Source organism: Cebus imitator, unplaced genomic scaffold (assembly GCF_001604975.1).
Source record: "Cebus imitator isolate Cc_AM_T3 unplaced genomic scaffold, Cebus_imitator-1.0 Scaffold41, whole genome shotgun sequence".
NCBI lineage: Eukaryota > Metazoa > Chordata > Mammalia > Primates > Cebidae > Cebus > Cebus imitator.
This window is the reverse complement of record NW_016107356.1, coordinates 4,958,524-4,971,963: the sequence shown is the minus strand read 5'-3', so window position 1 is coordinate 4,971,963 and position 13,440 is coordinate 4,958,524. Positions and strand designations below refer to the sequence as shown.

At 45.5% G+C, this 13,440-nt stretch overlaps 1 protein-coding gene across 4 annotated transcripts in view; it reads left to right on the top strand.

The window, feature by feature from the left end:
* The window catches only part of RUNX1 (RUNX family transcription factor 1), a 254,383-nt gene that overhangs the window by 202,169 nt on the left and 38,774 nt on the right, over positions 1–13,440 (top strand). For 3 of the 4 annotated variants that reach the window (XM_017526203.2, XM_017526205.2, XM_037737655.1), the window contains exon 7: positions 10,026–10,217. The exons of the other annotated variant lie outside the window; for it this stretch is intronic. In XM_017526203.2, the coding sequence (XP_017381692.1) occupies positions 10,026–10,217 (192 nt within the window). The remainder of the gene's footprint in view (positions 1–10,025; positions 10,218–13,440) is intronic. 4 annotated transcript variants of the gene reach the window in all.

Sequence of the window (13,440 nt, the reverse complement as noted above, 5' to 3'; positions counted from 1 at the left end):
TGCTGGGTGAGCATTCCAGAGTACGTCTAGTCCAGGAAAGGGACTCACTCACTCACTCATTCGTTCACTCACTCACTCATTCGTTCATTCATCCAGCATTTATTGAGGGCCAGCCTTGGAAGGGCCCTGCATTTACCTCAGTCCTGTCCAAACACGCTCAGTGTCTGCCAGTTGTGCATGAGATCTGCTGCTGCCGGAAGGGAACAGACTCCTGCAGGGAGGTTAGGAGGCCATTGTGGAGAGCTGCAGTGCTGGTGACACACTCACGCAGGCGGTGTGTGGGGCCCTCCGAGATCTTATCCTCCTGGCTCCTAGGTCTTGCCTGTCCTTGCCAGGGCTAGCCCTGCCTGTGCCCTGAACTCCAGAGCCAGGCTCAAGCTCCAAGGAGTGTTCTGTGAGTCATTGCTCATCTCTCCACAGTGTGCCACTGCCACCAACACTTCCTTTCCCTTCTGCAGTCGCCTTCTCATTAGGCTCTGTCCCCGGGCAGGAGCTACTCTGATCAGCAAATACATGTCACTTGTCACTAGCGGTTATCACTCTCTGGTTACTTTTCAGTTACACTGTAACTGGGGGTTTCCTTCAGATAAGACCTTAACCCAGGGAGGTTTGCTAATAGTTGGGATTATAGGCTGGCAGAAGACAAACCTTGAACTTGCGAGCTTTCTGCGCCCCTCTTAGGAAGCTGCCTCCACTTCCCCACAGAGGGCTACCTCTGGTCAAAAGCAAAAGCCAGCAGGCGGCTTCTCTGCCCTGCGCTCAAGTTACCTCCTTAGGCACCAGACAGAAATGGACAGTGAGCCCTGGCGACCAGGGATGGCAGATTTAGATTTTGAGCGTTCCGCTTTTAGGAGAGGCCCAAGTTTCCAAGAGCTCAAGTGAGTGGGTGGAAAACGCCACTGCTCATGGCGATGAGCCCTGGACTCAGGAAACAGAGTTTTGTTTGGGTTTTTGTCCCGTAAGTCTTGGGCTCGTGGTGCAGGGAGGGTGGGGAGGGGCAGGTCTATGTGCGTCTCTGGCTTGAAGCTGTATTGGTTGTTGACCTTGCCTTGGCCTTGACCAGCCCTTGCTCTCCATTGACTGTTGCTCGCTACACTTGTCTTGGCCCATATCCTGAGGGTGATCACAGAACGGGCTGTGTGTGAGTGGATGAAGGGATGTGTGATGGATGTATATCTATGCATGTGTATGTGTGTATATGTCAGTATATGTGTATGTTTGTATGTGTGTGTCCCCATGTCTGTATGTGTATGTCTCCATGTCTCTATGTCTATCTGCCTGTGTGCCTATGCCTGTGTGTATCCTTGTGTGATATATGTGTGTGTCTGTTTATATGTGTCTGTATGTGTATGTGTGTCTGTGCATGTACTAATGTATGTGTGTGACATATGTACATGTGTGTCTGTATTTATATTTGTGTATTTCCATGTGTATTGTATGTCTCTGTGTGTTCAGGTGTCTGTGTGTGTCTGTATGTGTTTATGTGCATGTCTGTATATGTGTGTGTGTCCATGTGTGTCTGCATGTGTGTCCATGGGTATTTATGTTTTCATGTGTATGTCTGTGTCCATGTATATGTTTGTCCATGCATGTCTGTATGTGTGTATTATGTGCATGAGCGTGTCCATGTGTTTTTGTATGTGTGTGCATGTGTGAGAGGATACTAACTATAAAGAAACAAGAGAAGCTAGTGTACTTTGCTTTACTATGAAAACAAATGAGTTTTCCTGACTGATTTTTTTTTTTTTTTGAGACAGAATCTCACTCTGTCACCCAGGCTGGTGTGCAGTGGAGCAATCTCGGCTTACTGCAGTCTCTACCTCCTGGGTTCAAGAGATTCTCCTGCCTCAGACTCCCCAGTAGCTGGGACTACAGGTGCGTGCCACCACACCTGGCTAATTTTTAAAATATTTTTAGTGGAGATGGAGTTTCATGATGTTGACCAGGCTGGTCTTGAACTCCTGATCTCAAGTGACCTGCCTGTGTCAGCTTCCCAGTGTGCTGGAATCACAAGCGTGAACCACCGCACCCAGCCTGATTTAACTTCTAATGAGACAGTTCTCCATGAAACTTCATATGCTGTTATGATACTATATTTTTTCTCAGCAGGAAGTTTCTCTGTCATTACATTTCAGCTGAAAACTTTAATTCCAACTTCCTTTGCCTGAAATGAGTTCTCCTTTCCCACAGCGATTGGACGGCACCAATCATGAAAGACCTGAGTATTTATTCGTTCATTCAGCCAACATTTAGTGAGCCTACTAGGCTCCAAATGTTTTTGTAGGTGCTGAAGACATGGCTGTGCAGAAAAAGTATGAAATCCCTGTCCTTGGCCGGGCGTAGTGGCTCATGCCTGTAATCCCAGCACTTTGGGAGGCTGAGGGAGGCAGATCACCTGAGATCGAGAGTTTGAGACACCAGACTGGCCAGCATGAAGAAACCCTGTCTCTACTAAAAATACAAAAATTAGCCAGGCGTAGTGGCTGGCGCCTGTAATCCCAGCTACTCAGGAAGCTGAGGCAGGAGAACCGCTTGAACCCAGGAGGCAGAGGTTGCAGTGAGCTGAGATTGTGCCGTTTCACTACTCCAGCCTGGGCAACAGAGACTCTCTCAAAAAAAAAAAAAAATCCCTGTCCTCGTAGACCTTATAGCCCTGTAGGTGCAGACAGACCCTGAGTAACATTAACATGTACTGTAGAGAAAACCTGAGCCAAACAGCTAGGGATTGGCTGGATGGGGGAGAGTCTGCAACTTAAAAGGGGGTCTCCAGGAACTCCGCGTGAGAAGATGACATTTCAGCAAATACTTGAAGGATAGGAGGGGTGAGATCCTCAGGAAAGAGCTTTCGGAGCAGAGAAAACAGCAAGTGCAAAGGCCCAGTGACATGGGAGCAAGAGCGAGGTGGCCAGTGCTACCAGAGCACCGAGGGGAGCTCAACCCCTCTGCCTTCCAGTTTCAAGTAGGAAGCATTAGAAAGCAGGCTTAGCAAAATGCCACCTGACCTCAAAACCTGTACTTTATGTCACCTGAGAGGCCACTGTAGGACCATGGTTTGGGAAGGCCCAGAGTAGGAAAGCCCCGTGCACAGGTAGACCCAGTGGGTGCTTGCTTTCCTGTTACCACCTGCAAGAGCACAAAAGCTCTTCCCAGCCAAAGGCTCTGCTGTCCCTGCTGGTGATTCTCTGGTGCGAAAGCATTACCTCTCTAGAAATCCCTGAGGGGGTAGAAGGGGTTCCTAGGAAGTGGGGCATCATAAGGGACTTGCCAGGATTCATCCACCTATAGGAGGCTGAGGGGCATGAGCTAGAGGAACAGGGGCCTGCACAGGGAGTATGGGCGGATGGGTAATGGGTACTCATATAGGACTTATGTGCCTCCTGCCACTGATGGAAAAGATGGGCATTCAGGCCAAAAGTATCATCATTTTCCAGCCCAGACAAGAAGCTGGGAAATGAGAGCCGGGTTGAGTGTCCACAGAGTGGCTTTCTTCCCAGGTGCAGCCTCTGACAACTTCCTAGTAAATTTCAAGGTGGGCTTAATGTCCCACTCCCTCTGGACCTGGCCTTGGGATCATAGAGGGGGAGGGGCAAGAGCAGAATGGAATGTCCTAGTCAGTAGGGTAGCATGAAAAAGGCTCTGTGAAGGCTTCAGGGACAGAGTAGAGCACCTTTGAATACTAAAGTCCAAGGTCACTCGTAACTAACTGTCCAAAAGGTCATTGATGAAACAGCTAGATGCAGAGGGAGAATGAATTCTTAGGACACCTTGTGCAAAGCTGCTGACCACCAGCACAGGGAAAGGTAGAGCAGGCCAGGTGGGATCCCAGGCTGGGAGACCTGGTGGGGATCAAGACAGAGCTCTGAGACCAACCTGACAGTTAGACTTGGCACTGGCTCCTGGAGGCCAGGTGTCTGCCTGAAAAAAGACAAAGGGAAAACTTGGAAAGTTGTAACCTCATTCCAAGTTGTTCAAGAAAGACCTTGCTTAGAACCATCTGACAAGAACCGGTTGAGTAGATAATCGCAGCAGATGTAATTGTTATGGATGCTTTTAGAGTCCCTTGGACTAATCCTTCTTAGTCTCTTAATTCCAGGCTTCCAGATATGGAGTCTCAGTGATGAAGAGACTTGCTCTTGTCCACAGCAAAGTTTGGTAGAAAAGCAGATTTAGAATGGAGAATTCTTAATGCCCATGCTGGCATTCACGTTGCCCTGGGGCCATGGTGTTTCTCTAGAGGGAGGAGGATTGTGGCCTCTGCATTAACACCTGGTCCTGAAGGTACTCAGCGATCTTAACTGCTGCATTTGTGGAATGCAATAAAGTTTCCATGTAAGTCTTCCCTGCCATTTCTCAAAGTCTTCCTTGGATGGCACAGCAGAAGTTACTTCCTACTTGAGAATTTGGGGTGCACCTTACCAGTCAGACTGGCTATCATGGCAGTGACTCTAACAGAATGTTATTGTGGGAGACAGAAACAGCCACACACCTGCCTATCTACAGGGCAGAGTTTGGGCATTTTCAGCCACTCTGTACATATGGAAGAATTTAAGAAATCAAAAGACCACCAAATAGTTATCACCCAAAGGAGGCCGTCAGACAGTGCTCGTGAACACAGTTTAAACACAGTTCAGGTATATTTAGTTCACGTGTTTTTTTCCCCAGCACACAGCGAATCAGAAGCAGGTAAGAGAAGGGAAATAGTAATGCCCATTGGAAGCCTGAGCTCCAGGAGGAGCTCTCCCTCTGGTGCAGATATTCCCAGTGTGTTCCCTGTATCGGCAGCCTCAGCATCACCTGGGACCTTATTAGAAATCCAAATTCTCAGACCCTTCACCCTTAACCAACCTACCAAGCCAGAATGTCCAGGTGATTCCACTGCCCACTCAAGCATGTGAAAGAAACACAGCCCACAGCCAGCAGGTCACAGTGTGGCAGGGGCTGTCTTCTGATTCTGCACACGTATGGGGAGCAGAAGTGAGATGGTCAAGGCAGAATGCAAAAGTTCAAGTGCTTTCGTGTCTCTGAGATGTAAAACCATGCAGCATTGTGCGCCTCTCCTCTCTGTTTGCTTTGGGTTCACAGAAATGTGTATTTCTAGGTGCACTGTGTGTGCATCCTGAGTGTGTGTGTGTGTCGATGGGTGTTGAGAGTGGGTGTGTTTTCAGACCTGCCCTCTTCCTGTAACTGGCTGTGTGAGATTGGACAAATGACATAACCTCTCTGAACCTCACTTTCCATATATTAGTTAAAAACCAAGGCTGATTTCTCTGGCCCTTCTCCAGTTCTGAAGAACTCTAACTTTGCGGTATTCTCTTAGTTTACTGATATGAGAAGAAATTGGGGTGGGGGAAAGTGAGGCTACCCATGTTTATGTAGTATTGGACAATATGTAAGCATGCATATATCATATGAATTAGAATATATATTGGTATACTCTATACCATTAGATATTTTATATTACATTATATTTATAATATACCTATGGTATATAATATTGAACAATATTTCCCAACATTAAATTAGCCAGCAGATGGTTAGGTTTGCAATTAGGGAGGTTTATTTCACCACCGGCAAGGGGCTTCAAGGAAGGGTGACATTCAGTACTGTCACTTTGAAATCCTAATGACCCTGCAAACTAAAAGTTAGACTGTGATACCAGAAAAAGTAAGCTCTTCAGATTCATGCAGTGAGTATCCAATTGACTGGCCAACATCTTCTGATATCCTTTTAAAATTGACTATATAAAAGTCTAATATTCTTTTAGAAGACCCACAATTATATATATATATATATATACATATACATATATATATATGTGTATATATATGTATATGTGTGTGTGTGTGTGTATATACACACACACACAGAGAGATATATATCTTTTTGGTATTAAGCTTTTGCATAGATTTTCCTCAGCTGCTCATTATGACAGTCTTCTGACAGATATCTTCCTCATTTTTCTGCTGAGAATCTATCAAGAAAACTAGTAAACCCTTATGAGAAATGTAGACTAGCATGTTGTTGACTGCCAGAAAATTCTTTACTCTCTCTAACCAAAATTTTCCAAGAAATGGTGGCAATTTAACCTTATCTGGTTTCTTTAATTGAATATCATTTATTATATTTCTGTTATTTACAGCCACAGATCACGATGGTGTCTTGAAGAAGGCAGTTCAGTTATCAATGAGATATGCATACCTGCTTAGTTTAGTTTGTACAGCAGAAAAGCAAAAGTTGGTCTCATTATCCATCACAAAATACATAACATTTAAGGATGCCCTAGTAAGCAGCCAACCCAGAAAACAACAGGAATGCCTTTGGAATAAGGTAAAATTTAGCAAAGGGAATTGACTTATTTCTATTATGTAAACTTTCCCCCCTTTTTTGGATTTTTATGACTCTTCATACATAATAAAATTCCATACATGTACTTTTTTTTTTCAAAAATGACAAAATGGTAATAGAAGAATTTAGGATCCTTTTCAACTCTGCTTAAGATTAAGATGTCCCAGTGTGAAATCTTGATGTGCCCACTACTTTAAGCACCACCAGTAAACATTCACCGTTGACTCCAAACATGCTGAAGAGGCCAAGCTGCCAGCATGCTGGTGTTCAGAGCTGCCTGCCGATTCTACCCGAGGGCTTCACCCAGGGCTGAATCCCCTGTTGCCCTCTAAAGCCCAGGACTCAGTGAGAAAAAAGAGAAGTGAATTGGACAGTAGATATTTACCATACTCCTCTATTTAAAATTCAGGGGGCAAATGGGCCTTTTAATTGAACACAGACACAGGAAACGGGAGACATAAAGTATTCATTTTCTCCAGCTTGAAAGTTTATATCGGAAGTTCCCATATTTCTTGCAAAATACCACTATTTAGCACGTGAAGTCTGATGTTTTCAGAAAGTAAGAATTAGGTGTTCCTTTGATTTGGCTTATAAGTGCATCCGAACCACACCTTGAAGATGATAATGCTTCTCATTTCCCCTGTGCCTTGGTGTTACAACTCTTCAGCACCGTGGTGAGCCTGAGGGTCAAGACCCCTACCAAGGCGATAACGTTCCTACTTATTTCCAAGAACACACACGTGGGAAGAGTGGAATGGGCTCTTCCCCAATCCTCCAGCATTAAACTCAGCCCTGAGACTCCCAGGGCTTAGAGAATAGCTCAGAGGGAAGAATTGCTTTCTCTGAGAGTTATGCCTGAACACTTCTGCTAAAGCAGACAGTCATCAGTTAATCTCTGTAAATGACTGCGATTTTGGCAGGTGTCAGCTGGTATAGAAATTGCTCACAAGTTAAAGCTCTTATTTCTAAGTATATAGTAATGGGGGGACTAATTAAAACAAAAAGCAAAGAAACAAACAAACTCACATTGTGCCTGGTCACAGGACTTTTACTTGAAATGATGATTCCTGTTGGGGGTCTTCATGGCACAGGTCCCCACGCTTGGTGGCTAAGAGAGACACAACTGGCAAGAGTCTTTCTTCCAAGGCTGGCTGTAGACTCTACCACACCAAGTGCCATGTATTCAGAATGACCTCACTCACATCCCTTCCCTGGGTTACCCATTGTTCTTGACACAGTGTTCTTCAAAAATGCCACTAAGTGCCCAAGGAATGTGAAGTTTTGACAGTATAAAACCTGCTGGCAGGCTTTGCCAACTGGCATTCTTTACGAGGCAGGTAGAGCTCTGCACAATAATTTTTCCTGACTTCTTCTTTTCCCAACTCATAATGCCAGGCATTAGACTGTGGTAGGCAGTTAAAAGGCTCAAGTGTTTTTTGGTGTTTGGTTTTTGGGTTTTTTTGAGATGGAGTCTCGGTCGCCCAGGTTGGAGTGCAGTGGCACGATCTCGGCTCACTGCATGCTCCACCTCCCAGGTTAAAGCGATTCTCCTGCCTCAGCCTCCTGAGTAGCTGGGACTACCAGGCACCTGCCACCACACCTGGCCAGTCTTTTGTATTTTTAGTAGAGACGGAGTTTCACCATGTTAGCCAAGATGGTCTCTATCTGACCTTCTGATCTGCCCATCTTGGCCTCCCAGAGTGCTGGGATTACAGGTGTGAGCCACCGCAAAGGGCTGAGTTATTATGTTTTGAATGGGTGTTCCATTGGAATTGTTTGTTTTTCTGCAAGAAAACTGCAGATTTTTCAGTTTGATCATCAGGAGGTCAACTCTCTATGGCGGAGATAAGAGGAGGGAGGAGCTAGGAAGGCTTCATCCAGAAGCACTGAGTCACACCATGACTGACCAACACAGATTGTTGTAGGAAAAAGGACGTTTTCATACTTCTGAGGGAAAGAAATGATGGCGGTTGCTCCAGGACCTGGCCCCATGGCCTTTCATCCACAAAGCTGGTGCTTAAAATACTCAGACCAGAAGAAGCCTCCCACGTGTGTGCTGAGCCTGCGTGACTCAGGCTGTTTGCATTTGAGTCCTGTGTTGTGGGCTGGAGCGCTGAGTCAGAGTCCAGATTTGCCTTGGTGACACATGACAAGAGGGAGCATTGCATTTGAACTACACAAATATTATGCTTAAGTACTTTTCCTCATTTTGGAGCCAAACAGGTCTTGTTAATGATAAAATCACTGCATTATAGTGGGCCCTTTTTTCTGGTCTGGAATTTGAGACAGTGTCAACTGTGCCAAGGGGCCTGGCAGCAGGAAGAAATGGCCAGGCATGGAGATTTGTAGCCATAATGCAAGTTATACCAGTTAATTTTATAATCGTAGCCGTCGGGAGCTGGACTACAGTGCACTTCTTGTGGCCCGCTCTTACCCCAGGCCATGGGAGTGGAATCAAGGGGGCCTCTTTCTAGTCTAGGATTGGGTCAGGGCATGTGAAAGAGCACTTTATGGGGGCAGCGGGCAGGCTGCTTCTCAACCTGGCTTTGATGCCACTTGACAATAGGGAACGGGTTGATCAAGGACTCTTTATTGGAACCACACGGCTGAGGAAGCAGCAGGAGGCCATTCTCTTTAAAAGAGAAATGAATGGCTCAGGCCCCCTACAGCTACATCCCTACCTTGGAGCCTCAGCTGTGCTGGACAGGACTGGCTCTGGTTTAAGGACATCCAGAGAGAACTGTAGGCCCCAGTCTCCTGTAAGTGGCCTCTGCTTGCTGCTTCCTGGTGACAGTTGCTTTGGTGAAAAGCATGATGAGGACACTTGCCATCTATATAGACACTGAGGGACCCACCATCCTACCCTGGAGTCCTGAGCCTCCTGGGGAAGCTCTCCAGATGGGCTGCAGCTACCTCTGGGCTCCTGTGGGCCTATTATGCTGGGAATATTGGACAAGTCACAGGCGAGGCCTTCCTGTCAACTTTTTCTCCGGGGTACAAAGGGGAGTTAGCTTCAGGGAAGAAGGAATGCTTGTGAGAAGCCTGTGAGGAGAAGGAGAGGGAGAGGGAGAGGGGCTGAGGATGCCGTGTGTGTACCTGGAAATCTGACCTCCCCAGGGGCTGTGGGTTTGCAGCCATGCCTCATTTCCCCTTGGAGGGGCCCTGCCACTAAGCTCCAGGGCCCACTTTGCTGCCTCTAAAACTTGCACGTGGTTGGGTTTGCAGTAAGGAACAGCCGTTCTGATGCCCCTGGGAGACCACCTTTCTTGGCTGCCACAGCATGGCCCCTGGCATGTGGCCATGTGCCAACAATTAATGCACCTCTTTCCCTCCCAGCATCACCACCACCAAGCTCCGTATCCCCCTGAGTTCTACCCAATGGAAGTCGGTGTAGAGGGTTGGGGAGGGTGCTGATGCCCAGACTGGGGGAGCACTCTGTGGCCAGGGTGGTGAAAGGGGGCCCATTCTGCTGAGAGGACAGTGGCCCCAAATTACCACTGGCAGCTAGTCCCCTGGGCAGATCTCTAGCGAGTCTGTTGGGGTGAGGGAAGAGAGAGGAGAAAGACAAGAAAAGCCCCAATTTTAGGAAATCCACAATACATTTTCTGATCTCTTCCCTCCCTCCTTCCCTGCCTCCCTTCCCTCTTCCCATCCCCTCCCCTCCCTGCTCCCCACAATAGGACATCGGCAGAAACTAGATGATCAGCCCAAGCCCGGGAGCTTGTCCTTTTCCGAGCGGCTCAGTGAACTGGAGCAGCTGCGGCGCACAGCCATGAGGGTCAGCCCACACCACCCAGCCCCCACGCCCAACCCTCGTGCCTCCCTGAACCACTCCACTGCCTTTAACCCTCAGCCTCAGAGTCAGATGCAGGGTAAGTACCAGACGGAGCCCACTGCCCGCCTTTCCTGCACCTGGGCCACCACCCACAGCCGAGTCTCGTGTGCAAAAACCCTCCCAGACCAACTGGGATTTCCCCTTGATGCTGAGTGAGAGGCCTCAAACCAACAGCACCACCTGGGAGCTGTTAGAAATGCAGAGTCTTGGGCCCCAGCCCAGGGCCACTGAGTCAGATCTGCATTGTAACCAGATCCCCGAAAGGAGAAGCATGGCTGCAGAGGATATGCGAGAGCTCTGGGTGTGGATATCCATATTGGATAGATAGCTCTCTTGAATTTTTTAAGAGTTAGCTTTGGCTATGCTATTTTTTTTACCTACCCATTAGGCTTGAAAACACACACACACACACACACACACACACACACACACACGTCAAGCAAGGTGAAGATGGGTATGTTTCAGGTTCTTTTTATTGCCAGATTATTTGTGGGATTTGTATCTAATTTTTTTTACTATTAAGGAATAGTAGAAATGTGTGGATGCCATTACATCAAGAGTCTCATTTGCAAATCAATATAGAATGCAGGTCCCCTCATCCCATGGGGCAAGCTGGCAATTGCAAAAGCACTGTAAAATGCAGTAATTGCCTAGGGCCCACTGTGCCAAATTAGATAATATAAGAAGTTCATTTACACTGTAGAACCACTGACGTCAATGACTGTTTGCTCTGTGATACCGTTTCAAAAATCCAAAATGCAGACTTTTCTCCGTGCCATGCAGGATGCAGCTGTATGTGATATGGTTTACAGTAATATTTCTTTCTCAAAGTAGCAGGCTTGTTAAGGAACAGATAAGCAACACATCTGGAGAAAAGGGCAGGTGGCCAGCAACAGATGTGGTGGTTCCTTGCCCCTCTCAGACAGCAGGAATTAGCTTCCCCGGGAATTTTCTGTATGTGAGTTGTACTGTGGGATGTACAAGTGTCATCTGTTCCTTTGGGTTTCCAGGCAAGTAGCTCTCTTTTTGGGTTAAAACACTGGTTCTCAAAAGAATAGCTCTCTTTTTGGGTTAAAACATGGGTTCTCAAAAGGCATCCCCACTGTCTCCCACAGAGCTTGACAGCCCATGTCATTAGCTCTCACAGTTAGGTTTCTGGGGGAGGTTCTTTTACTTGATTGGAAAATTTCCAAATAAATCTTCCCAGAAGATACTATGCACACAGCTAAGTGGCCTGTCTGTGGAGTAGCCCTTTTGTAAACAAACAGAAAGAAACCTAAAGCTTGATGTTTTGGGGGGCTGCCTCTCATCAATAAATGCATTTAGGTGTATTTAGGAAGAGGACCCATGAAACAATTGGTTTCCTACTACATAATAATTATTAATAATGATTTAAAATGTATACATTGATGTTTTTAAATTCTAAAATACAAGCGTAGATGGTAAATTAGGTCAAATGGTATGTTAAGTAAACGAGATGGGCTTGGAGTGAAACAATACCTTGTTTCCAAAGAGGGTACAACTATCAAGGAGATTCTTTCATCTTGCCTTTAAGTTCATTTACACTAATTCACATCATCTTCAGTAAACTAATTCACATCAGCCACTCATGTGTCAAATCCAAAGGAAGGCTCTGTTTTCTTAGTTTCTCATCGCTTAACTGGCCCTTTATATTACTAGGCTGATGAAGGGATTGCCTTTTACTGCTGATATTGGAACAAAAAGTCTTAAGCATTTTTAAAGGCAGTGGAAAATTCAGCCACATGAGGGAAAATTGAAATTGTCACCATTGAGTTGCCTTGTCTTTTCATGACAAGGGAATCGAATCTGATTTCCCTCTTCATCAGATATGCCTCTTTACAAAAAAAAAAAAAAAATGGGGGCAGTTGCACATTGAATTTTCATCCTCTGAAGCTACTGGGCAAAAGCATTATTATGGACTCTGCAGTAGGCACTCATCAGCTCTTTGGAGTCCTGTATGCTTAGCAGAGTATCAGGTTTAACACCAAGCATCACCCCTTTTTTGTTCCTTTTGAAAACGTTTTAGTTCTGTAACATTTAAGAAATCATGACTCGCTTTTAGGGTTCCCTAGGGGCTTGGTTGCTACTCTAAAGAATGTGTGAACTATATTGCTGGTGTTCTTTCTTTCCAAAATATGAATTTGATATTCAGTACTTCACTTGTAAAATTGTAGGAACAACTTTTAAAAAATAAGCATCCAGAATATTTTCACGTGAAATGGCTTTTTCTTTCATTCTTTCTTTCCTATAAGAAAATGCTGTTTTATACTAATCACATTTTGAGTAGACCCCTGGGCTTTTTCTCTTGAAGTTGGAAAGTTAACAGGCGTAATATGCAAGTCTTGTTCAGCCAAGACCTTCAGTTTGTTCTTGACATGGAGGAAAATGCTTATTTTTCAGGCTTAGCCCTGAAGTTTCTATATTTATGAAGATACTTTAAGAAATATAGTATGTGTTTATGGCTTCCTTTGAAATGGCAGTGGTAGTTTTAAGAAAAATAACCAAGTTGTCAGAGAAGTTCTACAGCCGTGCTGTCCAGATGCGTGAATGTTTGCCAGTTTTACAGAAATGTCAGTAACTGGGGGCTTGGAGAGCTCGCTGGGATTTAGAGAGAGGCTCAGGAACCCTACCTTGCTAGGACTTTATCAGAAGGGTTATGCCGGCTCCTCTAACTCCGTCAGCAAGAAAACACTGATATAGAATAGCAACAATACTTACCTAGAATCACATGTGCTGGAGGGTCACTCAAAATAGACATCTCAAATTATCTGAAGCACGGTACAGGTTGCCACACCACTACACCACTGTTTATTTGTTGAGGTCTTACCTATTAAAGGGCTGAGGTTTACTTCAACTTCCTATTTTACCCGCTCTTAAAATTGAATAGAAAGTCATTTTGTCATGAGTAGACCCTTGAGCTACATGTTTCCACCAGTTAAGATACCATCGTTAACTTCTACGATCAAACCTTAGAATCCCTTTTTAATTTCTTTCAAAAGACGGAACAGGGAAGACTCTAGAGCTGGTAATACCAATGCCTGTCCAGACACAATTCCCACCTAGAGATGGCTTCAGGAAACCCAAGCAAGTGACTTTAAAATTTCACCCGATTGACCAAATATGATGTATCACATTTAAGGTGTCATAATTTCCTCCTTTCTGGGAATATGAGGATGGAGTAATAGACACTGGTACAGAAAACTGAAACCTAGATAAACTAGGAAGTCCGTTCTGTTGTT